Source organism: Leptosomus discolor, chromosome 1, assembly GCF_034619465.1.
Source record: "Leptosomus discolor isolate bLepDis1 chromosome 1, bLepDis1.hap2, whole genome shotgun sequence".
NCBI classification, from domain to species: domain Eukaryota; kingdom Metazoa; phylum Chordata; class Aves; order Leptosomiformes; family Leptosomidae; genus Leptosomus; species Leptosomus discolor.
Genome location: NC_141391.1, coordinates 201,368,183 through 201,395,188, shown reverse-complemented (window position 1 = coordinate 201,395,188; position 27,006 = coordinate 201,368,183). Strand labels below are relative to the sequence as shown.

At 34.3% G+C, this 27,006-nt stretch overlaps 1 protein-coding gene and 1 long non-coding RNA gene across 5 annotated transcripts in view; both read left to right on the top strand.

The window, feature by feature from the left end:
- Positions 1-27,006, top strand: part of TBC1D22A (TBC1 domain family member 22A) — a 184,804-nt gene that overhangs the window by 29,682 nt on the left and 128,116 nt on the right. For all 4 annotated transcript variants that reach the window (XM_086473776.1, XM_086473768.1, XM_086473763.1 and 1 more), the window contains 4 exons: positions 1,785-1,855; positions 6,725-6,853; positions 7,789-7,851; positions 15,635-15,749. In XM_086473776.1, the coding sequence (XP_086329902.1) occupies positions 1,785-1,855; positions 6,725-6,853; positions 7,789-7,851; positions 15,635-15,749 (378 nt within the window). The remainder of the gene's footprint in view (positions 1-1,784; positions 1,856-6,724; positions 6,854-7,788; positions 7,852-15,634; positions 15,750-27,006) is intronic.
- Positions 17,977-21,261, top strand: LOC147416392 (uncharacterized). The gene is made up of 3 exons (XR_015183906.1): positions 17,977-19,985; positions 20,527-20,676; positions 21,013-21,261. It is a non-coding gene; the product is annotated as an uncharacterized LOC147416392 (long non-coding RNA).

Below are 27,006 nucleotides of genomic sequence, written 5' to 3'. Positions count from 1 at the left end.
GATGTAGCGTCACTGCTCCAAGTGAGATCTTTGTGCAGCCGCTGTTGTCTTGGCTGCGCCTGCTGCTCAAAGTGAGAGGGAAAACATAACTTGTTGAATGTGTGAATATCCAGTACTGTAAAGTTTTTCTGACTTGAACAATTCTTGGTAAGCCCATGTCTGGTTGGATTAGTCGTGATTGGTTTGAAGGGACCACCCTAAAACTGCTTATCTACCTATGACCATAACAATCTTTCATTTCTGCCTCTTGCCAATTCTCCTCTCTCTGTATTTTCTGTAAGAAAAAGAGATGGAAGCATGAATTCATACAGCTGGATTTTTTTTTTCTGCGGTTTATTTAACTTCATATTAATGCTGTCATTATTTTAGGACAAAAAGGATTTTGCAAGTATCATTTTTGCTAGCATGTATCTAAAGTTAAAATAGGGCATCTTAATGATCAGGTAACTAACTTCGTACTACAAAATTGAGGTTACTAGAGCTTTTTGTTTGCTTTAGTTGATGCTTCTTTGAGAAACTTTACTTGCTAATTGAGATGTATTTTTTTTTCCTTTTTTTGGCGTTATTTGGCATTGATACACTTTTTAAATCAGGTTCCATTTTCTTGGACTATATATTTTTTTAAATATTATACTGGTTTCAGTGGACTGTGTGTTCTTTCCTGGTTAAAAATAGTTGTAAATGTGTCTAGAAATAATTTGCTCTGTGAGAACATACCACACCTAACATGATACTTTGCATTCTTGACATGTCTTTCAGAACAGTAGAAGGAGGATGGGGGTGGGAGGATGAAGACAGATGTTGCTAATAGGAGTTCTTGTCTTAACAAAAAGTAAATATGCATCTATAAATGGCCAAAGTCAGTCAGTGTAATATCCTCATAGAATGTTCTTATTCTAATTACTTTCTTCTGTGCTTCCTTTTCTTGGGGTGAGTGGATAGACAGAATGTTTTTAAAGGCTGCTTTGAGCTGTAGAGTTTGGAAAATATATGCATATGATAGAGACCAAATTCACTGGAATATACATAGTTAATTCAAATATATATATAATTAATTGCAATAAGTATATGTAAAGTAAAATGTAGAGTTTTTGTTCTGTATTCTTTAGCAGGTTGATAATTTGAACTTGTGCAGTTTTAACCTATATTTTCTACTCAGAGTAAGAAGAGAAAGAGCTAAAGTAGACATTGCATAAGAATACTGTTTCTCAGGGACAGTGTTAAGCATCTTTTGCCTTTACATTTTCCATGATTTTTCTATAATTTTTTCTGTATGATAAGCAGTTTGCACAAAAGATGTGTGAAGTCCCACAGATTGGTTTAGCTGGGTATGGTGTCTGACAAGCAGCTTTCAAGAGAAAGGAGTACAACATGAAGGATAAGAATGTGGCCTGGGATTAAATTCCAATGTTTAGACATAAAGTATCATTCTGTTTCTGTAACTGCAAATCTCATTTTTATTTAGGACCTGTGTAAGCATATTCTGCAGTAAGACTAAGTATCTCTTGCATGTTAATATAAGGCATATGTACTAAAAAGTAATGCTGAGAAATACTCCAGGTAGTTCCTTATCACACTCGGTACCTGTTATCATAGATGTCCCTATGGATAGTAATTATCCAGTATTTTATTAATGTGTTAGAATTGCCGTATAATTCTGATTTCATTGGACTTTATAAGATGTGGTCATTGTTGTAAACAACTGTGTGCTAATTGAATATATCTGTGTGTATTAATTGATAGTAATTTCCTTGGTTCTCATTAAATACTTCTTTTTTTAATAGAAGAATTACGGAAATTGAGTTGGTCTGGCATTCCCAAACGGGTTCGTCCAATTGCATGGAAGCTTCTTTCAGTAAGTTGTCTTTTTTTTTATTTATTCTTCCTTTGCATTTAGTAGTAATAGTTTTTTCAAGCATTGCAAATAGTTTTGCTTGAGTTGTAATCCATCAGTGCTACTTGAAAATGTTGTGTCATGTTGCTGAATTGTAATGGAAGCTCTGTTCTTTTGCTGAATTTCAAGATTAATTTGTCAAACTGAAAGGAGAACTAGTAGTAAATCATGTCAGCTCTATATCTTTGGTTTTCAGCCTGGCTTTCTGTGAAAGAAAGGCTGACGTGATAACAGTGGCCCCTTTCAACCAGATTTGATGGAATGGTGGAGCGTTTAAAGACAAGTACATTCTTACAGTTTTCTTGAAAATAGGCACACAGTAGAGGAAATGAAGCCTATTGGTGTCCTATGAAAGGCTTCATTCTGATTTCACATTAAAGTAACTACAAGAAAGGATTAACACTGTCCTGAGGAGAAGCTGTGATAGGATCTTAAGGGTTTTTTTTTCCTTCTGGTTTTCCTATAGCAGTTTAAGATGAACAAATCTGAACTGCGGTGGTCAGTTACCTTGTGGCATTGGCTCTCCCGATGTCAGACCTGCGAGTCAGCTCAGGGAGACAAGCTAATTAAAAAGCTAATCACTTTTTTGTAGTGTGAGTTTTTGGCTGCCTGAGCTCTCTGAACTCTGCCTGCTGCTTGGAGGATTTTGCAACGGCAGTAGCTTGGGAGTACGTTGACTGAAACACCATGGAACAACTCATGGAGGTGTTTCAGCTGGGCATCAGAGACAAGCTTGTGGGAATCTGTGATTCACTGGGTTTGGTGTTACAGAACTGGATTTTTTTAATCTCAGTGTTTGCACTATGTTTATAAAGGTTCTTTGGCAAAAGTACAATGTATTCCTCACAGGAGTATTTGTCATGTCAATCTTTTCAGCTGTAATACTTGTGATTGCAAACGGTTGTGCATTTGAGCTGTTTGTCTGCCTGTGGTTGAGAGGAGAACTTGTAAAGATGTTTGTATGAAAAAGAAGCAAAAATCTCGTGCTGTCTACTCTCCAGAGGCTGTGAAAGACACTTTATCAGCAAATCTTCATACGTTTAAGAACTGTTTAAAATTCTGAGTTATACACAAAACAGTTTAACACTATTGAATTTTTCAGAGAGTAGACTTAAATAGCTTTGCTTTTTATAGAATAATTCAGTGGGGGATGCAAAATATTTGCTTCAGATTAAGACTGATTTCCAGTGACTGAAAGAGTCTCTCTTGCTGATGAGATCTACTAAATTTACAGCTTAGTTCCTTCTAATGCTAAATGTAGATGCACCTTCTTAATGGTGGATATTCAGATATCCTCCTGTAATTGAAATTAAACATGCAGTGTACAATTTATTTTAGTTCTGTTTCCAAACTTGTTGTCTGAGATTTTGGTAATGAAAAGAGCATTTCTTTTTTTTTTCCCCTCTTGAAGTTTAGGATGCTTATTTTGAAACAATCAAAGTTAAAAAATTATAACTAACTCAAAATTGACTTTGAAACACAGTAAGCTGAAGCATAAGGATAGGTTAAGTTCCGAATCAGAGGACTTACACTGAGGTTTAGAGAATTGAAATTAATGAATAAATAAGTTAACTGCAGTCCCTTTCTTACTTTCAAGTAAGAGCATGGGCTGTCTGTGAGCTTCAACTTCATTCCATAAGTTAATTTTAGTTTAGTATTCCTGAGATTCCCCATCTAGAGAAATTCCTAAGTGTAGGGTTTGCTTGTTCTGTTATTTTAACCCATTCAGTTCAGGATCTGTTCCAGTTCAATTCTTAACTTTGGCTAACTTACCATACCTCTGCAAAGAAACTGTCTTCAGGTTATTCTGCTTCTACTTTAAGAATTAAGTGGATTTTTTTTTTCTTTTCTTTTTTTTTGAGTAACAGGCTTCCGAAAGCGTGGTTGGTTGCTTGGTTGGTTTGTTTTTGTATTTTCTGTCACTTGATAGCTGTATTTTGAAAGTTCTCAGTTTTTCTTATGTGATTTTTAGAATGATTTCTTTCTACTAAGTGGTTCTCAATTAATGCATTTTGGAAACTCAAAGATGAGTCATTTAGTAATCATTACTTTGCTGTACTCTAAGGCAGCATCTTGTTTCGTCTTCTTTCCGAAGTGGGAAAGAAAGTGCTTTGAGTATTTGGGGTCATAAACTCCATGATGCTTTTTTCTAAAAGTAATTAATTTTTAAGTCACATTAGTTGTTTAAACATAGTACCTACTGCTAGTGTACATCCCAGGTAAGAGGGAATAATGTGATAATCTTTTGTGCTATAAGGTGAACTGGGAGCTAATAAGTGCACAAAAGCTAAACTATTTTGGTTAAAGATCAGTTGCAAGCCCAAAAAAGACCAGAAAACCAAAGAAATCAAAGCAAAATCAATATAATGCTCAGGGGCTGTTGATGTTATGCATGTCTACTGGTAACAGTATATACAAAAATTACATGATTTGTTTTTAAAATACAGCAAAAATGTTCGGTATACTGTTCCTTAAACAGCAAGCGGAACGATTTGGCCTCACTTCTCTTTTGAATAACACAGCTAAAGATATTGTTGCGAAAGCCTTTGGAGGAAATTAATGTATAAATGGGTTAAACTTTCCACCACCTTATTTGCTGACGATATGTTGCAAGGCTTTCCAACTTTTAAAAATAAAACCTAATTTGTAAAGTGAACAGGAAACAAGACACGTCCAATTGAAGGATTACTTCAGTCTTTGAAACTGAATAATGGCAAAAAGACTTGCAGAGAAAATATTGGTATCCTTCAAACAATCACATCTAGCTCACAAATTAATTCTTTTCTAATGGAACTAAGATATCCTACAGGAAAAAAACCCAACCAAACAAAAACAACTGTTGAGAATAAATGGGAGGTAAATTCAATATTTAACTTAATACAAAACACTGGGACAGGATATTAAATGTCAGACTGAGTCTTGAGGCAAAAGTTAAGCTGGTGCTATTTAAAGTACCTGGAACCAGACGCAAGTCAGTACATCTTAAGATAAGGTTTTGCCAAAGCAGGTGCCTCTTAAGGTGTCTGGAATGTAATATGGTTTGTACTTACTCTGTTGTCATCATAAACTAAGAAATTAAAATATATGGGACTAACTTTTAAAATGGTTTTAATATGGAGATATTTACAAAAATCTGTTACTATTCTAGTATGGTGTGTATTTTTTTATTTTTCCCTAAATGTTGAGCAAAACAGAAGTTATAGAAATGGCGTATGATGCTGGATTGTTGCAAGAGAGTAATGGAACCTATATACTTAGAGTGTTTAGTTTTATTGTATAAATAGCAATTTTAGTATGTTAGGTTTACCTCTTCCATTTTTGTATGTAGTGTTTAGCAAATAAATGTTGCACTTCCATTATAGGACTTTTTTTTTTTGATGTTATGAGGGTTATTTTTGTTAAGGAAACTTAAATCTGACATAAATTTGATTTCTCTGTTTTACTAATTACCATTTGTATGGTGACAGCTATTATTGTGGAAGGAGAGCTTTTGGAATGTTGTCAAGAAATACTTTAATTTGACTTGACTGTAGTAAATAATACGATTATTAGATGTTTCTTATGTTGTTTTATATGTCCAGACCTCTTTCAAAGCCATCTATCTTTAGAATGATTCTTATACAAAGTATTTTTTCAGGACTGCCAGGTATGTAAAATACGAACTAACTCTTGTTTTTTGCAGTGTTGTGGGATATTAGTGTTGATCACTTGAAATCAAGCTGCTTATAAGAAAGCATTAACTATTTCTGAATATTCAGGAGACTTTTTGGTAGACATTTACATGAATAATGGTGTTTCTAAAAAGTGTACTTTATAAACTAAAGATTTAATAACATTCATGATAGTTCCTTTTGTATAATGCTGAAATAGTAACCTGAGCTGCTTGTTTTTTTAAATGCAAAGTAGGCTGAGATACCAGAAATGAGGATCAAATTGGACAAAAGAAGAAAATAAAAATGTATTGGGGGGGGAAGATTGGGATTTTCAGATATGTATGAATGAGCTCAATGAAGAACCATTCAGATATATTCTGTACTTAATGCAACAATGTATAATCCTGCGTAAGTGACACATGACTTCCTTAGTGTGTCCATGCCTTAAACAAAATGAGATAATATTTGTAAGTTGCTTTTGGGAAAGAACTAAAGAAACGTACAGCTAGTATTCTTACATCTAAGAGCCCAGTCACTGGTACTGTTGAATCTTTTTCTGTGATGGAGCTTTTAATAACCTGTTGAGATGAAATGAAAGCTTGAAATTATTTTTTTCTCATCTGAAGCCATGAAATAAAGACGCTAGAATGTTTTTAAATCTTTTGAATTAGTGCTCTATTGTATTACAAGTTTAACCATAATTTAAACATATCTGCTAATGTGCATCATTCCTACTTGAAGGCAACTGAGATAATATGCATTTTGTTTAAAAATTTAATAACATTGCTCCAATAATGGCCACATAGGAACGCAGAAATTAATGAATTCGTATTGCATTACATTTATCTGAACTTATTTATTTGAGCTTTTCTCTTTGGAAGGCAAACATCATCTTGGAGTTCTTGATGAGAAATTGCCTTTTAAAGCTCCAGAAACTTGAAACTTTCCTTAAAAAAAAAAAAAAAAAAAAAGCTGATTTTAGTAAGGTGGTTGTATCTGAACTTTTGTGTCAGTTAGAATGATTAGAAAACTGATTTACTAAATGATTATTCAGATCCGTGTTGGACTGCATGGCACTACATCAGTTTATTAGCTTTCCTGTCACATGTAATAAAATGCAGTGGTGCTTTTTGTAAGGCAAAAAGTAATATCCTTTTCCTTTCACTTATTTTTTCAGGGCTATCTTCCTGCAAATGTGGACCGAAGAAAAAGCACTTTACAAAGAAAACGCAAAGAATATTTTGCGTTTGTGGAACAATACTATGATTCCAGAAATGATGAAAATCACCAAGACACCTATAGACAGGTAAAACACCTATTGAAGTGACTTTTACCTACAAGACATCTGCTAAAGAACTTAAAGAGATTATTTTTGAAGTTTGCTGCTGTTTTTCTCTATTTCTTTAATCTTACTTGATAGACAGCTCTCTAATCAATTGTTTTCCTACATTTCAGAAGCAAAAATATAAAATATTTTGGTCTGAAATTTGAAATAGTGGATCACTCTTCATGTCAGCCTGAGTCATGCCATGTGGTGCTGCTGTGGTTGGCTGTTTAAGAAAAGTAGGGTTTTCAAATCTTTTGACTACTGTTCAGACCCTCCTTCACATGAGTGAGGATGGACAGGGAAAGTATAACAGTGACTGTTTCTTACTGTCTTCATGCTTCTGCTTAAGAAGTTGAAACTGTGTATGACATGCAATAAACATAGTCATGTCAAACTTTCTTGCCCACCCAGATAAGCACATTAACTTTTCTTCAAGTTTTATGTTAAAATGAATAGTTCGTGTCACTAAGTGTAGACTAAGCAATACTACTTCAGCCTTCCTTTGGACAGAAGAAGCTGAGATCTGTCTTTCAGCTTCAAGCCTGATCTTCTGGAGCAAGAATTATATACGATAGTGTCAATTGAACATGACTTTACAGAAGAAGTAGTATGTATTTACTCATAATTACCCTGAGGTGATGAGTATTGCCAATGTGATTCTAAATTGCAAGCAATCAAAATGTGATATAAGGATCTTAAAATGTGAAAATAAAGTATATGTTTTTTTTGTTTTGCCTTGTTGATAGATTAATAATGACTTAAAGATTTGACCGTATGTTTTGAAATACAGTAAATCCATGCTGTTCCAAAAGTAGTGATACAGCGGGATTATAAGTAATACTGTAAAACCATGGGATTGTTTAAAAAGTGTGCTGTTGGTTCCTTTTACAGTATTCTTCTTTCTGTCTAATTAGATCCATATAGATATCCCACGCATGAGTCCTGAAGTTTTAAGACTTCAGCCCAAAGTAACAGAGGTAAGAATGATACCTAAAGAGTTGTGTTTTTTTAAGAGAAATAATTTTATTAATGAATCTGATATCACAGCGTTGGTTAATAATGAATTTGACAACATTTGCTATTTTGACTTCAGAACTCGCTCTATAAAGTCCAAAAAATGACGATATATAAGTATAGGCTAAGAAAAATGGTGTAAATATGAATAGTAAAAGGAAAGGCATCTTGTTAATCTCCTGCATTGAATCTGTCAGGTTTTTTCCTTCTGTCTTCTGCCTTTGAGGTTTTTTTTTATTTTTTTTGCTTTTTAAATATTTTGTTAATAATGTGATTTTGAAGTAATCCAGACCATAGTTCCCATGGATATATGTATTTGTCAAAATCATTCAAGGTCTGGAAGTTCTTATCATAGAGTCTTCCACTTGGGAAATTCTTTTTTTGTGAGTTTGTAGCATGACTGGTTTGTGTACCTTATTTAATTTTGCGTCTTTGTAAGTTTCATATATTGAGTACACTATTTAAATTATTTTACTACTGTAGTAAATATATATCAATTAATGATAAATATGTTAATCCAATTGGTCTATATTGTTGGGTAATTGAATCCCATGGGGGCTTTTTTTGGTAAAGTATATAGGTCATAAATAGTATAGGTGGTGTGACTTGTCTTCTTTCAATTGTTTCTTTTAATCCTTCAATTTCTTCTGCTTTCTAGTGGTTCTAGTTAGTTCTTCAAATGTACTTCCATGTAGGTTCTGTTAGTATCATTATAGAGCCACATAGAGCATTTTCTGATGGTTCATGAGATGATATGAGAAGTTAAAAGCAGAACTAGCTTTCATTTGTTTTTCTGCTCTTGCAATTATTTGTTTAATGCAAGTGCTCCTCCACTTGTGTTGGAGAAAGCAGTTTGAAGAAATAGCCTATTGCAGTTTTTTTAGAGAAAATGTATAAAACTACTGCTTTCTGATTGCTGTCTACGTGACGGTGTCTTAACTGGGCTTTTCTGGGCACGAATCAAAGAGTAAAGTAAGAAAAATAAAGGGACAAGAAAGGAAACAATACTAGCAAGAAAAAAAACTGTTAAAGAAATTAGTAAGATCAGTGTCAGTTTTGTAGCTAGAAATAAGCCAATAATTAAATTGGAGGTGAATATTATTACATGAAAAGATGGCTACAGAAAGAAGAATGCTCAGATACTTCTAAGAGGAAAGACAGTCTTGTGCTGTCTCAGCAATAGTCTCTTAAATTATTCTAAAGATGTATTTTCATTCAATATAAAGTGATGGCTTTTTTGGGGTGGGTTTTTTACTTCCTTGCATTTCAGGATTTTACTGTTCTTAAGGTTTCAGTGAAGATCATCTGTCTCTCAAATGAGCATGACAGGTTCAGATGTACAATGATTTTGTGGTTTTGTCATTCTTAGTTTGGATGAAAATACCCCAAAATTAAGTGTTTTTTTTTTTTTTTTTTTTCCCTGTGTTTTAGCGAAGACATTAGAAACTGTTTAGCTTGTCTGATGTAAGAATCTTGGTGTATATTCTTGTTTTTAAAGGAAGATTGCAAAGTACAAAATGCTTCATCAAGAATGACTGTTAGGCATTAGGTGAACAATTGTAAAAATAATTTTAAAATAGAAATTCCAGGTAGACATCTTCTGTAGAATATATTTAATGCCCTTTCTTTTCACCAAATTATTTGGGTTGGAAGTCAAGTAGGTTAATAAAAATGATACAAGAAAGACAAAATATCATTAGAGACTATTTTGAAGTAAAGTGTTACTTAGTAAAATGATGAGATTGTCAAGTAAAAATAGAAACCTGTAGGATCTTGGAGTAGGTCTGTCTTTTGTGTATTTGGTTATGCATGAGACAAGGTATATTTATGTGACTGCTCTTGAGAAATGGTTAATGCATTTCTTTAGATGAGGTGCAAACCTGGTAATAGTTTGTAGGAACGCAACTTTGTATTTATTATGGATCTCTGCTTTTTCCATAATACAGTTAGAAATGTTAGAGTAAACTTGTGTTGATGATTAAAGAAGGTATGGTCAAGGTTTTCTGAAATGTGTAATTTTGTTAAATATTTAGTGTGTTGGGGAAAGCATCCTATAAAAAAAAATTGAAAAGAATTAGAGTTACAGGATAGTTACAACTCCTTTTTGGCTGGATGATTAACTTGGAGCTAAAGAGTTTATTTGGCAGTTTGAAGAGTGTATTAATGTGAAAAAGATATTAGTGCAGTATTTTTTGCAAGCAGTCACAGTTGAAAGGAGAATTATTTTTTTAAATAGCTGAATTACAATTACTCTGAAAATAGACTAGTTTAATGAAAATGCTGACAGTCAATTTCAGAACTAGTAGGCTTCCCAGAAGAAAACACTTGTCTTATTGTTGCTTGGAAGTAGTCAAAATAAAAAGGAAATACTGTGTCTAGGTAACTTTTTCCTAAGTAAAATCCAATACGTCAATAGAGCTTCAGCAGCAAATATTCAGTAAAATTTGAGTCTGGAATGCAGTTTCAGTTAATTTTGTGGGATTGTTAAAGACATGAAATTATTTAGGTCCTTTTTGCTTTTAATTGTCTTTTGGCAGATAACTATTGCTCAGGTAGCATATTTATTTAATGTGATTAACTGAGATCTCGTTTGCAAATATTTTCTTCTATAAAATTATCATTGTTTTCATTTCTAGTAATTTGTTAAACTTGTCCAAAAGTATGCTTTTGTAATGGTTCTTTGGACATGTGCATCTTAAACACTGCCTTAAAATAAACGTATTTTAAATCCACACTTTTTAGAAACTATGATTGTTCTTGCAAGTGACATTGAATTATCATCCAACACTTATAATTCTATTTCATGTATACAGCTCCTTAAATTAATTTAGACTGTTGAATACAGCCCAGTATCCCTGCTTGCTGATCATACTTACATTTCTTTAGTTTGAATGTTTAGTAAATTGAGCTGTATAACAAGTGTAATTGAGCCACTTAAAAGCAGGTGGACAAACTTCTCATTAATGTGATCAAGGTATTTTACAACTAGAGTGCTGCTGCTTTCTTGTTTAAAAAAAGAAAAAAAAGAAAAGAAACCACAACAAAACCCAACACCCTTCCCCCAGTCTCTGTCCATACCGTATCACATCCATCTTTCCTACGCCAACAGCTTTTTTCTTCCTTAGTGAGTAGTAAGGAAATGGATGGAAAAATGATAGCAAGCTTGGAGGAGTGAGATGTGACAGCTGATTAATACTAAAAAAAAAAAAAAAAAGTGTAAAACAAAGGTGTATTTAATAATAATCTGTTAGGTGGGAGTAAGTGGTCTGGAGGTACAGAAGACTAAGAATATGAGAAGGGTGGATAGCAGCAGTCAGTGGGATAAGGGAAATCTAGGAAGTGTTTGCTTTAAAAAGAAGTAATAGAGATCTATTTAATTTTTACTGATCCATTGGTATCCTGAACTTTACAGAGCTGCAGGATCTTCATGTGTTAGCGGTTGTTAGAGCTCGATTGATCCCCTAACTGGATGTGTGGGCTACTGGGAGGGTGGGCTTGTGTATGTCTTAGCCTTTGTGCTCAGTCTTCCTTCTGCCAGAAGGGTCATAACATCCAGCTTCTCCCTTGTTTCTTCCTCTCCCTTTCTGGCTTTTTGGAGACCCGTCCCAGCAAGCCTAACCCCTATTTCTTACAGGGGACCCCTTCCTGCTCCCAAAGGCTTAATGCAGACAGGGGCCTTGTGTTGTTCACAGAGCAACCTCCCTTCTAGGGACTGGGAAGATGTTGCTGGTCCCAGGTGAGCAACGGTCACTTCCCCTTTTTTAAGGCGAGATGGCAAGAGCTATCAAGAGGAGAAGGGAATCAGAATAAGGTTAAAGAGAGGTTTCAAGGGGTGGCATTGTGTGCAAGACATATTGTGGATATTATGATGGTTTTTGTACATACTAATTTTTGATGCTACAGAGATTTAGAATACTGATACTGCTACGAGGAAGAACGTCACTTAGAATGAAGTGAAGAGAGCGTAGGTGACAAAGCTGGAGAAAAACGCTAGTCAAAAGACCAGAAACAGAACATGTGTATAAACCTCACAATGTCTTCTGACTTCAATTTCTGAATGTTACCATTCCAAGATTTTTGTTATTCTTGGTGGCATCTGAGTCTTTCTTCCCAAAGACCTTTTCATTAGACTTCATAAAGGCGTTTTAACTTCTTATCCAAACTTGGGGTTTGGTTTCTGTAATAAAATATTTCTGTTTAGAAAACAGTGTTTTGAGTCTGATGTGTGCAAATAACTTCTTATTATACCTTCCTTTTAAATTCAGTTTAAAGTGTTTATTTTTTATGGGAGTTACGTGGATCCTAGGTGGGGGGAAGATAATGTTGGAACAAGGACTAAAAGGTCTGGGTCCAAATAGATATTGGCCCTCAAAGAGGAGGAGAGAGGAGTTGGAGGTCTTTCCCCATGTAGTTCAGTCAGGTTTATTTTAAAGACTAATGACTGTAAGTTTAGGTTTAATAAATTTGATTAGTTGGTGTGGAGTAGTCTGTAATCTATTATCGATCTCTGCTTTATCTTTAACTGGGTTTTATTGAAATTAATAGTGCATGGCTGTGTATTTCCCGTCTTTGCTTGCATAATATTGCAGAATTTCAAGGAAACAAAACAATTTAAAAATAGGTTATAAATTTGTCGTTGTGTCCGTCCCCTGGCCCCAAGCCCGATTGCCCGATACATGTTCTCAAAAGCTTTCATGGTTAAGGCTTTGGGGGTTTTGGGGTTCCTCTGAGGTGACAAAACCTACAAGAAATACAAAATCTGCATTTAAGCTAACAGATTCTTCTCTTTATGTATATGAATATAGTCCTTACTGATACCATGAATGAGAGTTAAATTAAAAAGAGAATAATTGATTGGTAATACTATCTCATGAAATGTAGTGGTTCATAGTAGAAAAGTAATTCCAGTTTCTGTTGCTGGTTTGGAAATCAAGAAGGAAATCTTTTGGGGAAGCGACCTTTTTAATGAGTCCTATTTGAACACAATGATGAGTGCTGTATAGAAACTTTCATCAGTCTGCCTTTCAGGTTTTCAGAGCTCTTTTTTTTTTTTTTTTTCAATTCAGAATACTAAATGAAACTTTATGAAAATGGGTAGGAAATTGAAAACACTGTTTCAGTGTGTATTTGTTGAATTTCTGATTAGATGCCTTTGGGGATATTAAAGCTGATGTGCCAGTCACTTGAGTGATACTTCATGCTCAATAATATTAAAAAAAACCCAAACCAAACCCCCAAACATCCCCCCCCCCCCCCTTTAGCTTTCATAGCTGGATTTAAAAAATGCTTTGAAATCCAAAGGCATCTCATTTCGCAGTGCAAGCTATGTATATTATCAGGTTCTGAGGAAAGGAGAGATTGGTGGTACAAATTCGGGGATTGTTTGACTTGAGACATGCCTTCATTGAAAGCACTATTTTCTATAATTTTTACAATGGATGTTTTGGTAGCTGTTACTTACTGAATTTTATTTCTAACTGTGCATATTTTGTAACCCCATCACACCAGGAGTTTTTTGTTTAGCCTAGTACATAACAGTATTCTGCGTTCAGCAATTACTATTTAAATAGGTTTTTCTAGTCACCTCTATCTAATATTTGTTTTCAAGAAAGTAATTTGTATTTGCAGTATGTTAAACATGTCCTTTATTTGAAGTGAAACACAGAATGATAACACTGATAATACTGAAAAACTAATGTTACTGAAACTAGAAATGGCAACTGACAGAAGCAGGAAGGAACGGCTGTGAGCTAACTGAGATAGATTTGCAGTTTTCCAATAATAGTAAAAATATGACAAACAACTGTAATTTCATAAAGGTATAATTATGTAAAATGTAAAAGCAAGCTGTAAATGGCAGAACTTGAAGTCTTTATACAGTTGTTGGTAGACAATGAAACCCCACTGGCTGTTGCTTGATGGGCAATGGTTGGTATTTTTTCAGTTTAATGTGCAGTGCATATTAAAAGACTCAGGATGACAGGACTAGCACCAAGAAGAATTTATAGCTAAAGGAATAAGCATTATGGCTAATGAAAACAAGAGGCTTTTATGGAGAATTTGCTAAATGAATACCTCCCTTTCTGCGTAATCTTTGCCCCCAAAGTGAAATCACACTGAGCAAAAATGGAATCTCAATTGTAGCTGAAATGGATTGGACATGAGCTGTGTTAAGGCTTGTGTTTCAGTGCCCACCAAGCTTTTCATATTTATTGTTGCTGACAGTCTTCCTTGTTCTGTGGATTTTCAGCATGACAGGGAGACATAAAACCTGGAGATTAAGGAAAGTTGATTCTCAAAAGAAAGCATGTAGGAGATGGGTAAATGTTGATATTTGGGACTTGTTTTCAAAGCAAAAGGTGTAAATGTGTTTCAGCTTCAGGTAGCTCCTGTGGAAGCCTGTGATGGGACTGTCAAGCACCCAGATGCAGTTTATATATGCATAGACTTTTCCTTACTTGAAAATGACTGCAAATGACTTGAAAATGACTTTTAAACTAAAGAATAAGATTTTATTTAAAATGGAATTAGAATGGTCAGCTTCTTAATCTAGCAAAAACTTGAAGTGAGATCGAATAGAAATAATACAGGCTGCATAAACTAAACTTCCTCTTCCTATTGTGTCCTTTCAGGGCAGGTATTTTAACAGGCTTTCTTGAAGCCTGAGCATTCATTGACTTCTGGGGTTGCAGCAAACTACGCAATCTCCTTGAGGTCCTTACAAAGTCTCTTATTTTTTTGATTAGTACTGAGGCCTGATCTTAAGAGCGACATAGTCCTCCTTTGGTTTGAACTCCGCTTTCTCTGCTCCACTTACCTGCCTCTGCATTCTGGCTTCTTGGGCAGACCTTCCAGGGAAAGAGCAAATGTTCTTTTGCTTCAGAAAATTATACCTGTAATTAGAGCTAAGCACGTAGCAACTTTCACTTTGCTGCAGTGTTTTAAAGACATGTAGCATGTTCAGAAGCAAATAATTGAGAGGAAATAGAGCTTGTCACACACCTAAATTGTGTCAGAGGTAAGTTCTGTGATTTCCCTGCTCTGTATTCCTTATGCTGTCCTTCCCATGATCAGATATGTTGCGGCCTTAGGAGCTTTTGCAGATCCTAAGCCAGGTACAGGTTAGGGTTGAGGGGCTGAGGTTATGCGATGTGGCAGGAAGTTGCCTTATTTCGATGTTTCCTGAGTTTTTCAGATTTTGTATTAACCGATATGCATTCTTCTGAAGTCTGAAACCCCACACTGCAATATTAGGCAAGCTTAACTATTATGGAATCTCTTTTTATGGGCATGTTATTAAAAAAAATCTAAGCTATATGAAGTACTTCTTTCTGTTATTTAGGAATAAATAGAATACTGTATTGATGAAATACTTCTTTCAAACAGGTGAAAATGGTAAGATGATTTGCTATTTTTGTCTTTTGAGGAAAGAGGAATTTTATGTTAATGGAAAAGCTCCAGTGAATAAGTGCTACTTTCTTGTAACTACTGTAACCGAATTGTATACTAAGTTGGTTTTCTCATGTGCTAATACCCTGAAAATGCTTCCTTTTGAAGAACTGAGAAGCTTACTTAGCACTGGAAGTTCATAAATGAACACTGGTATTCATAATTCTTTTGTATGCATGTTTTTATACTAGTAACTCTATGATATTAAATTTGTCCTTGTGTAATTTTCAAGTGTCTTGTTTAAAATGTACTCATCACTTGATAAATTATCTGATAGTTTCTTTAACTCTTTTTCAGATCTTTGAAAGAATTTTGTTTATCTGGGCAATACGTCATCCAGCCAGTGGATACGTTCAGGGCATAAATGATCTTGTTACTCCTTTTTTTGTAGTCTTCGTTTGTGAATATATAGGTAAGATTTATCTTAATACTGAATTATGAATTGGTACTGGTTTTGTAACAGCATCTCATTCTAATCTGAATAACAATTTGGATAAGCTAATCAAAGCATAATTTGATACATGAATTTTATCATAAATTTTTGTAATTATAAATCTATATAGTTCACTTAAAGTACATACTGACAAGCAATCAAATTTTCTGTAAGTAGTCAGTGGAGTTCAGGAACCTTTCAGATTTTTATTCCAAACAACCTCCCCCTTTACAAAGGGTTTTGTTTGGTTTGTTTTTGTCGAAGTTGCAGACAGTGTTCTTGTTTGTCAGGTCTGAAAGCAGGGGAAAGAAGAACGATCTAGGATTTGCTTTCATCTTGATTTCTGATTAAGAAGTGTTCACCACTCCTGATGTTTTTTTCTTTATAGGTGGTTTTATTCTCCCTTTCTCCCCTCCCCCCACCCCCCCTGCCCCCCAATCATGTTTTTTATGAAAACTTCAGGTTGTATTTATGAAATGAGCAAGTGTTAAAAAAAAAACAAACAAACAACCAAAACCCAGACAACAACAACAATGAAAAAAATCCACACCAAACCAAGAAAAAACCCAATGAACAAGGAAACCTCTTGAATGGGTGGTGGGGAAATTAAAGCAGAGGGAACATATTAAATTGGACCTGTGACTGAAAGAATGGCAACCTGGAATTAGGGTCTGAAAATTAAGGCAGCAGTATTCAAATTTCTCTGGTTAAGAACTTTGCTCTTCTAGGGCTTACAACACTAGTAAAAATAGTAGTGCAAAGAGTTGCGTTTCAGTTGAGTTTGGCCTTATATGTGAGTGTACTTTTTGAAAACTTTTTTTTGGTGAACTCAGATATTGGTTAAATGCTTATCTGTTACTACAACATCATTCATATCTTAAATTTATAGATAAGTATTTAAGTCTTCATAAACATTAGGAGTATAGCTAATCATTAACGGTAATTCATTAATAATTTGGGTATAACTATGGATAGAAAAGGTAAGGTTAACAATAAATATGACAGTGTTATTCTGGCTTGAATTAAAACTGTTTTCCTTCTATTTCTATTTGTCATACACACGAACAATGAAAATACACAACACTTATGTAAACTTGAGCAATGTATTCTCTGGTTACTTTGGTGAGGCTGTATATAGTGGATTCTTCCTACCTCCTCTATGCAAGGTACCCATTGGTGTCTTAATCCAGACTGATTAGATTTAATGAAGGGCAGATTATCCTTGAGTGGATGATCGACTATCTATTTACTCATTTGCATGGTGACACCTCTGTTGCTTTGTTCATTTCTTGTTTCATAGGGGGACATTTCATTGCTAAGCAACTAATGAGAACTACTGCTGCTTTCTCCCTAATCATCTCTTAAGTAGGGTAGAGGCCTACTCCTGAGAGTACTTGCAGTTTCTGCCTTTTGCTCCCTCATTTGACAGATAATGAAAATGTTCTTAATGATCCTAGAACAGTAGGGTCTCTAGTAGACTTTCGGATTGTTAATTGAAATAAGAAGTTCAAATGAGATGTGATTAGAGAACTGATATTCCATGTTAAATAGACCATTTAATTAATATGGTAAATAAGTTTGTCTTTACCACCAACTTACATTTGGAGACCCTGGTGACTGTTAATGTATTTGCCAGTTTGTCAGTATTTTCATATTGGGGAGTGTAGCTATTCCAGTAAGTGTCCAGTGAAGAAAGACAAAATTCAAAATTCGAAAACTATCAACCTTAAAAGATATTTTGCCCCTGAAAATGTATGAAACTCAGGAAACTGTATTCTGAAAGCTCATTTAAAAGCTAATATCTACATAATAAGAAAAATACCTAAATGAAGGTATTTTCTTCAATATAGTCCTGGTCCTGGCTAAGTGCTAACAGCAGTTATTTTCCCCAGTGACACATAAAATCTTTCTAAAACTTGTTTTTAAATAGCTTTTTGATTTGAGTCTTTCTAATATATTCAAGTTCCACTGAATGATGCATTCAAGTTAGAATGAATAAGAGTGTGTATTTTACTTAAACTTGAAACGGGGATATTAAATTTATGAAGTACCTCAAAAGTCCTGAGATTTGTAATAGAATTACAGAAGGATTCAAAACTCAGACTATGAATTTTGCTTAAGTAATTTACATAGGAATAAACGCAGAGTTGCAGAAGTTCCCTAGCAAAAATGTTTAAGCTATTGGTGTATTTAATATTTGCTCTTGTAATACTCTGGATTTACCTTAGATTTTTACTCTAGATCTAATTTCTTGCTCTGATTTTAAGTGAATATTGGTCTGTACGTTAAATTGCTTTATTCATTTCTTTCTTTTAACTATTGATTTTTGTATTTTTCTCAATTTATCTGAAACCTTTGTGTTGCAGTTCTGAGTCACTTGCGGCTTGATTCGTGATATTGCAAGTGATAATACCTTTTATTTTAGGTTCTCTCTACAACTAAAAGAAAAAAAACTGTCCTAAAGGGTTAATAATATATTATAAATTCTTATTTTTAACAATGCCATGAGTAATAACTCTGTGCCGATTAGATCATCTGATGGTGTCTCCTGATAATGTTTACACACAGTTGCAGTTTTGCAAATATTTTGGTGGGAGGAAAGCCATGTTTATTTTAGCTTTATGACAACTGAGAGAGCCCTTAATCCTGAATCTTGCATGACAATTGTGTGACATTTGTTCTAGCAATGGGAGACTTCTTGCTCTGCTAAAGGCATCCAGAAACAATTTGGGAAACTGTTACTAAAGAGCTTTTGAAGATACAAATGACGTGTACGGAAGTGATAATTTGCTTTCCTAGTAACATTTATTTTTCATTCAAATCTGAATGCCAAAAAGTAGGTTTGTGAGTCTTTTTATAAGGACTGAAGTCATAGATGTTTTGATGGTTTAGTATGGATTGAGGTACCTGATTTTAGCACATAGGTTCACACATTTGGAATAGGACGAGTGACTGAATGTAGGAATTGAGTGTGTTAAATGTTGAGAGCATTCTTTCAACCTTTGCAGCAGCGTAAGCATGATGAAAGTGTAATTTAGTAATGTCTCATTAGTTCACCACTCTGCAATAAAAGCAGAATACTGTAACATTTTCAGCAAGATAAAACTCAGCTGTCAAACTAAGCCAGGAGATGCACAGCTGCAATTAAAGAAAATTTCAGAGGGGGTAGATACCAGCCCCTGCTGGAATACGGTACATTCAGATTAGGATTTCTGGTATAAATTAGGAGGAGGAGGAGGAATTTAAACCTTAGGTTTCTCATACCAGGTGATTGTGTGTGTCAGTCTCAATAATCTTGTATTTTTTATCGTAAAAACCACTAGAGATCTGTAAGCTTATTCTGCCATAATGTAACCGCTTCTTTGGAATTTCAAACATTTGTGGTACAGGAAAACTATTTTCTGCTTACATTTAACCGCCTATATTACGTAGCAGTGTTACATGTTGTCAGAACAAATGCTGGTTACCGTCAGGGCAGTTTTCCTGAAAGCTCTGTGTCTTTGTAGCATGTTAGTTTGTATCCAAATGGATCTTGTCCATGTGGATGCAATTCCAGACATATTTTTGTGAGCAAGATACACCATGTGACTCACTGTTCGCTAACTCAGTGTGGACAAGGAAATTCTGCACTGGGTTGCGAGTCCTGTTTCAAGTTGCACGTGTTGCTCTCTTTGTACACCTTCCTGTTGCTCCGAATTCCGGTTGATCTGCATTTTTCCAAGTATTAAGTTGTGCTGCACGGTTGTTTGTGGTCTCTTGCTTGTGGAGTCAGCTACGCTTCACTACACCTGACGTTTTGGTTCTACATCTGCATTTCAGTAATTCACTGGGCCTTGTGTGTATATCTAAAATCAGAAAGGACCTGGATTTATTAATCATCCAGAGATATGAAAGCTCAAGAGAAACACTGTCATAATAAGGATGTATGTTAGGCCATTGCTAAGTGGAATGGCTGTATGAAATCACTTTGAGACCCCTAGCAGTGTTGGATCAAGAGAAAACTCAGAGTTAATAGGAAGTCAAGGGCAGAAAATGAACACTATTGTAGCACTTCATGTCGGATAAAGAATGTCAAGAAAAATGAAGCTGCTGAAGACTGGAATGGCAACTGAGATACTGTCTGCAATCTTCTTACAATAGAGGAGCTTGAAACAATTTGGAGATGCTTACAAGAACTCATGAACTGAAAACTTGGGAAAGAGGAGTCTTACCTTTGTAAGTATTTTTATTGTGATCTTAAATTCTTTTGTAGAAGGCATTAAGTGCAAGTTCTGTTACCTAGTGTTTTTTAAATTGGTGCTGCCATGACCTCATGGAATAATTAATCTAGGCCCAAATCGTAATGGGGTTGGGATGGGATTAAATCCCAGACCAGTGTTACTATGAGAACATAAAGGTTCTGTGGTCATGAAAAAGCCATCGTCTGTCTATACCTACCTTGCTTACCTTTCTGTTCCCTCTCATGTGTCACAGGAAGTCTTCCTGTCCTTAAAATGAGATTTTATACTGGTTATTGCCTTCTTTCCTTCCTTTTCAGCATATCTGCTGTGAATAATTAAATTTAAAAATATTAATATTGTTTTTTTTCCATAGTTTGTGAAATGCTGTATCTAAAGTTGTTACTATTAATACTATTAATATTATTATTGGAGTAATGTTTCAGAGCATTGTATCATGGCTGTATCTGAGATAGTTCCTAAGTGTTTGTTTTAAAATATGAAAAAGTTTTCAATTTAGCAATGATTTTTTTTTTCAGGAAAGAGCGTTGTAATTTGCAAGATGTAAATCTGTTTACTACATAAACCTGAATTTCTGAATGATGAGACAGTAAGCCAGAGAGCAGAGAGCATTCTCTGACTGACTGCAGAGAGCTGCTAGATTTTTCTTGTACTTACAGTGTTAGAAGGTAAAATTTTGTTTAGTGTATGTTATTTGCTTTACAAGACCAAGCTGAAACCTTGATTATTGCAGATGTAAATTAATCTAAAATAATTAATCCTGCTATCTAAACACAGAGACCTTTTTTATTCGGTTCCACCAATTCACTGGTCTTTGGAGAATTAAGAATAGGGCTCATGCAGTGGGGTTTTGAGGAGATAAAGTGGAAAAGATGTAACATATTTGCAGTTATTCTACTTAGAATAGACTGAGTGAAACTGAAGGAATGACAAATTGTTTTGATGAAATGGAAGTTGAACAAGAAGCTATGTATTCATTAATTGGATGCTTCTCCCTCTCCCAGGCCTTCCAGGACTCATGGAATCATCCTTGCTGTCTCCTGCTTTACCAAAAATGAAGTACTGGAAAATCTCCCAGGACAGAGTGCTCAGGAATATGAGGGATTTCTTCAGTTTGAGAGATGAAATGATTTTATTTGCAATTGTTGTATGCTCTTAAACTTTTCTGATAATTTTTGATTTACACTTTGTAACAAACTTCTACTGTTTTAATGCTTTTTTTTGTTTAAATAAATACATGTTTTTGAACAATACTCTATTAAATGTTTTTATTTACACATTTGTTTGAAATTATTTATGACTTATACAAATTACATTTGCATAAAAGCACTGACATGAAGCATAACTGACATTTTAACGTTTTCTTGCAAGTTGTAAAAATATTAAGAAAATATTTCCTTACTTTTTAAAAACCTTGTAAAACTTGCCTGAAAAGCTATTCAAAATAATTTAAATCACTACCATGAAAATTCAGTGCCACAAGTTCCATTTGATAACATTAAATTTTCTCTTAATACAAATCACCAGTGATGTACTTACCACATACAAAGGTATATTTCAGTACTGCTTCTTAATAATTTCCATGACTTTTTATAGTAATACACGTGACATCAGTGAAGTTGACTGAAATCCTCATAAACATGAGCAGTATTTTGTGCAATATTCTTTGATAATTGAATGGAATATTGTTGTCTGTGTGATTTGGGTGGGCAAAGAGTGAAGAAACCGTACACAAAACTCTTCTGAATTACAGTCTTGAAATACCAAAAACCCAATTCCATCTTCTAATTAAGTCCATAAAACATCATATGCATTCCTTTGTAAAAGATCCATACGACATACTGAGCCAGCTCAGTCATCTGAAAATTTTGAATTACTTGTCAATCCTTTTTGATTCGTTCTTTGCTTTCACATGTTATGAAACACTTAGTATATGCACACATACATATATGTAACTGTAACATGATGCAGAAATTGTTCAGCATTATCTTAGCTTGCTTTGAGATAACTGCCGTTCACTTTTTCAATTTCTAGGAATATATTCCCCCACTCCGACCCTTTAGATGCGCCAATCTATTGTCCAGGGAAGGTATTTTAAAACTGGTGCAGATTAGCTGAAGAGAGGAGGACTGTGATGAGTAAGATAAACACCATTTGAATTTGGTTTTGCACATTGACGATTCCTGTTTTGCACAATGGAAAAGGTGAAGAAGGTCCACAAGTAAGCAGAGACCTGTGTTGTGGCTGTCCAATTGTGCTGAGGAATTGGTACTTCTATACCAGTCTTCTGTGCTGTGTGGCAGCACTGGTTTTGACTGCAGTAGGAAAGCAGCTAGAAATGCTAGGTGCTGAAAGACAGTCCTAACAGGGTGTTTCCTAACTCATTATTAAATAGACTTCATGGAGCTAAATCACGTTTTATCCTGTTTCATGTCATTTGGCTTGTTCTACTTAGGAGCTTCCTGAGACCCCTTTATAGGTCTCATTTCCTCCTTACATCTTCTGTTTCGTAGCACCTACCAGATTCATCAGTTGGAATTCAACCATTCTTTTAATGCAAAAAGGACAAATTTCCCCGTTTTTCAGTCACTGCAATTTTTAGACTCTGATGTTTATAGTCCTGTTATAATTGAAGAAGCAGTGTATTCTGAGAATTTGCGATCACTTCAGAATACCTGTATATCCTTCTGTAATTCAGAAGGGTTTGTTTTTTTTTTTTTGGTTTTTTTTTGGGGGGTTTTTTTTTCTTCATTCATTTAAAAATTTTTGAGTTGTAGAGGAAAAGCCTCAGAGTTCCTCCAGGTAAATTACATTGCATCAAAGGAGATAAAAACATAGACCTAAATTTTAGTGCTTTAAAAAAGCCTTAGCACTCTTTTGAAACACTTGGCTAGATTATATTTTTAAATTGTTCATTTGTTTTTATGTATATCTCACTTAAGAAAAATGAATCATTCACAGTGTCTGAGCAATTTTCTTTATTAATATATAATATAGTTTTCAGGCCTAATTGGGCAAAGAAATCTGGCTATTTTACATCCTTCTATTCGCTTCAATCAAGGAGGAGAATTCATGTGAAAATAACTAGCAGTGAATTGTTTCAATTGTTTGTCGGCTAGCAGCGCTTGCTGTAATATACTGCTGTGTCTAGGGTTGGTTAATAAAGCAGTATATTTGGAGGCACTGCAAACAGAGCTGTAAGGAAAATGTAGATAGTATTAAGAGAATATCTCATGCTTAGTTTATGAAGGGTTAGGGAATGAGAGAGCATGAAGGAGGTCAAATATGTGTGCAGGACTTGTGGAATGGAGAGAATTGATTAATAGCAGGGCAATGTACTATAGTTTGCCTTTAATCTTTTGATCCTTTTGGTTTTGGATATTTATTTTAATTGTTTACCTGGACAAATTAATCTATCTTTCAGCCTGACTTGTTGGAATAGTAATTTTTTAGTTGCGGTTTGACTAATCCTGTAGTTAACACTTTGTTGTGGCTTAGAGTTATATAACTATTTCAGTTAAGGACTCTTTCCCCCCCCTCCCCCAAGTAGTTATGACAGTAAAAGCCCTAATGAATGTAGTTGTGCTTTACCCAGGCATGCACTTTGTGTGTGGCTTGCTAGTGATAGAGTTTATTCCCTACTGTTTTTCCATAGTTGCTTAACCTACTAGAAATCAGTGGTGACATTTGGTATCAAATATATGAGTGAATCTGTCCACATAAGCTCTCTTTTAGACTACTTTGGTCAAAATGAGGTGATTTACTTCTTTAATTAGTGGATTTTTAGCTAATTGTAGCAACCTAATTAGTGCTATTGGCATTTTTTTGAGTATAGTAACCTTGGGAAGGTGTTAATAATGAGCACACATCTACAAGTAGCTGGTATAGTTGGATGATAGTATGTTGCTACGTCTATTTTACTCGTTAATATATTTGATTCCCAGTAAGAGCATGGAACTGTGTCTAGATTCTTATGTGCTGTAGAATTCATCTTCTTCCAGATCTCATTTGCTATTTCAAGAAGTCAATGTACCCTGCCTGTTGTGTCTTCATTTCACTGCTCTTTAAACTTAACAGTAGAGCTGCATAGTTGAGTATTTTCAAATTAGGTTTAGTTGGACAGAAAAGGGTTTGCTGGCCATGTGCTTAGATTACACAGCTAAATCAGGCCTTGCTGCTGTCAAAATGGGTAGCTTTGCTTTCTCTTTTCTAACCCCAAACATGCATTTCTGTCTTCTCTCTTTGGTCAGCATTAGCTTTTTCTCTGGCACAGTGTATTGGTTCAGTTAAACTGGCAGGAAGCTAGCCCCATAATAAAATGAATAATTTGACTTTCTGCTCTCATCTCTAGGATCAGAGATGACCATCATAAGAGCATGTTAGGGAAGAAGGGAGAAGCAAGATCTCTGTTTAATGCTAGGTAGATCTTGGGCTACTTTAGCTGTATTATTAAACTGCATGCTCATGATAAGTTTTTGTGAATTCCACTTATTTTTTGCTTAGCAAGTTAGGGTGCAGTAGGGTATGGTAACCTGCTCTTCTAGTATTTTTACTTTCTAGTACTGTCTCGAATGGCCATGGTTTATTATAATAGACAATACTGTTTTACATAATCAATCATTTTCTATATCTGTGTTTCAATTTTGATTTCACTCTCTTCAATATATTGTCAGATTTCCAAGCTGATCATAACAGTTCATCTGAAACATTAGATGCATGATTACAACAAATAGACTTCTTGGAAAAAGATTTGAGACTGACTGAACAAGTTCTTATCAATAATTGTGATAACCAAGCACTGTGAATATAAGTTTTCTACTTACCAGTTGCAACTTTAAGGCTAATTTAAAAAAAAAAAAAAAAAATTGGTACACACACTTTTTTTTTAGCCCCCCTGAAAATTACCCTGAAAGGTAGCAAACTTAGGTTTTGCCGCTTTTCTTTGCTTATCATGTGTAGAAGTGTTTCTAATGTTATTTCTGTCATGTTTTCCATAAACTTTATTTTTTTTTTAAAGTGGTTCCATAGATCTTTATGTATAAAGTGTTTGGAGTCGTACCATACTGATGGGCTGGAAAAAGTAACTCCAGTCATCTTCATGACCTCCATTGAAACAAAATTAAGTTCTTGAAACTCCATTTGGTTAAGCACACAAATTACAAAATAAATTATTGTTCTTATGAACTGGCACATATTGCAAATTTGAATAAAGTGTGGGCAGTGATAAAATATCTTCTTTAGTTTGATTACAGATGTATACTAGTAATAGTGCTGGGTGTTTAACATGAGCCTAAGGGTGTGTTAGTTGAGGATGCAGCTTCACTATCTGTCAAGAAAAATTAACATACTTTAACTAAAACGTTTTTGTGGATACTTTAAAAAAATATTCCTACCTATTTGAAGTGGAATAAGCCTAATTAAAGTTAGAATTCTCTGGCTGCGGTTAACAATTGCTGTCAGAAGTGAAAAAGAGACATTAATATTATCCTAGTAAGTATATCCAACTGCTTAATTGCCTGTTATTTTTAGTTCTCTATCTGAGAGAAAATTAGTATTTTGAGTAATTGTATTAGTATCTTACGAGTTTCTGTTTTTAAAAAAAAAACCAACAACCAAAATGAACAACCTTTCAAAACCCAAACCCTGAAATTTTAAGGTGCATTAGTCTTTCAGAGTTTTTTAAAGCTTTTAACCTGTCTTCAAAGAAAGGGCAACCCACATAACTGAAACATACATTCTTGAATGTTAACACTGAATGGAAAAAAAAACCCCAGTATGTAAAATATGTATGAATAGTGCCTTTGCAAAAAAAAAAAAAAAAAAAAAAAAGGATAAAATCAGGGAGTCTGTTGTCATGTTGATGTAAAACTTGAAGCATGTGCAATTTTGTATGTTAGTAGAGTTACCAGGTTGTGTTAGAATTCAGCTCATGCAACCAGAACACTGAGTGTGTTTTAAGTCATAAAACATACAGAAGGAAAAACCACAAAAATGTTGAAAAATAAAGTAATGATACTTCAGTTTTATTATTAAATGAACTTCTCTGTTGCGTTTATTCTTTCATACTCCAGTTATCAATCTAAATTAAAGTTTGTATGACAAGGGATAAAGAGCAGCTGTCACAGTTGTGTTCATCTCCTAGAGATTTATGAAGCTTCTGTAACTGTCACTGAAACTAATTTGAAACAGTTTGTTTCCTGTTTTCAAAGAGTAAAGTAGACTTTACTAAATCTTAATAGGATGGTTGCGTTGCTTTTTAACACTATTTACAGTCTAGTTATTCATGATATTTTTTAGTTGTTCAAACAATTTTCAGATAATGCTGTTTGAGTTTTATAGTTCTGAACTGTTACGTATTGAACATTCTTTTCTGGGCAAATTATCAAAATATAATTCAAGATGACAGTTTGGTTGAAAATGTTATCATGAGCTTCTGTTTGATAAATAAGAGAAGTACGTATTTAAGTTGTTTTTCTTTTTACTTTGGAAATTATTGTCTTTTTTCCTGTGTGCTTATACTAATTTCATAATGTTCTAAACCAAACTGAAATGATATATTTGTCTAAGAACAGTTCTTCATTATACTCTCCTTGGTTTGTTTATCTGATGCAATTTGATCCAATTTTTATAAATAAAGAAGTGTAAAAGGAAAGGTGCTTTTACCTGTTTGAAAAGCTATTCCTAACTCTTGTTTTTCTGAGTCAAATTAAATAAGATAATAAGAGGAATAGAAAAGTTAGGCAAAATGGAAAGTGGTGGATTTGTACTAAGACTGCATTAGAGGTCACTCAGGTATTTCAAATTTTAAAAGGTAAATGATTTCTTATGAATATACCTTCACAGAAAAACTGTGTTATATTAAAAAGTAACTTTCACTTTCTTTGGGAGAGGGGAAAAATGTGAGTTTTTTAGAAAAAAAATCCCCAAACTTCCCTTTTTTCTTTTTTCTTTTTTTTTTTTTTAAAATGTCAGCATTATTTTTGTAGAACTTTGAATAC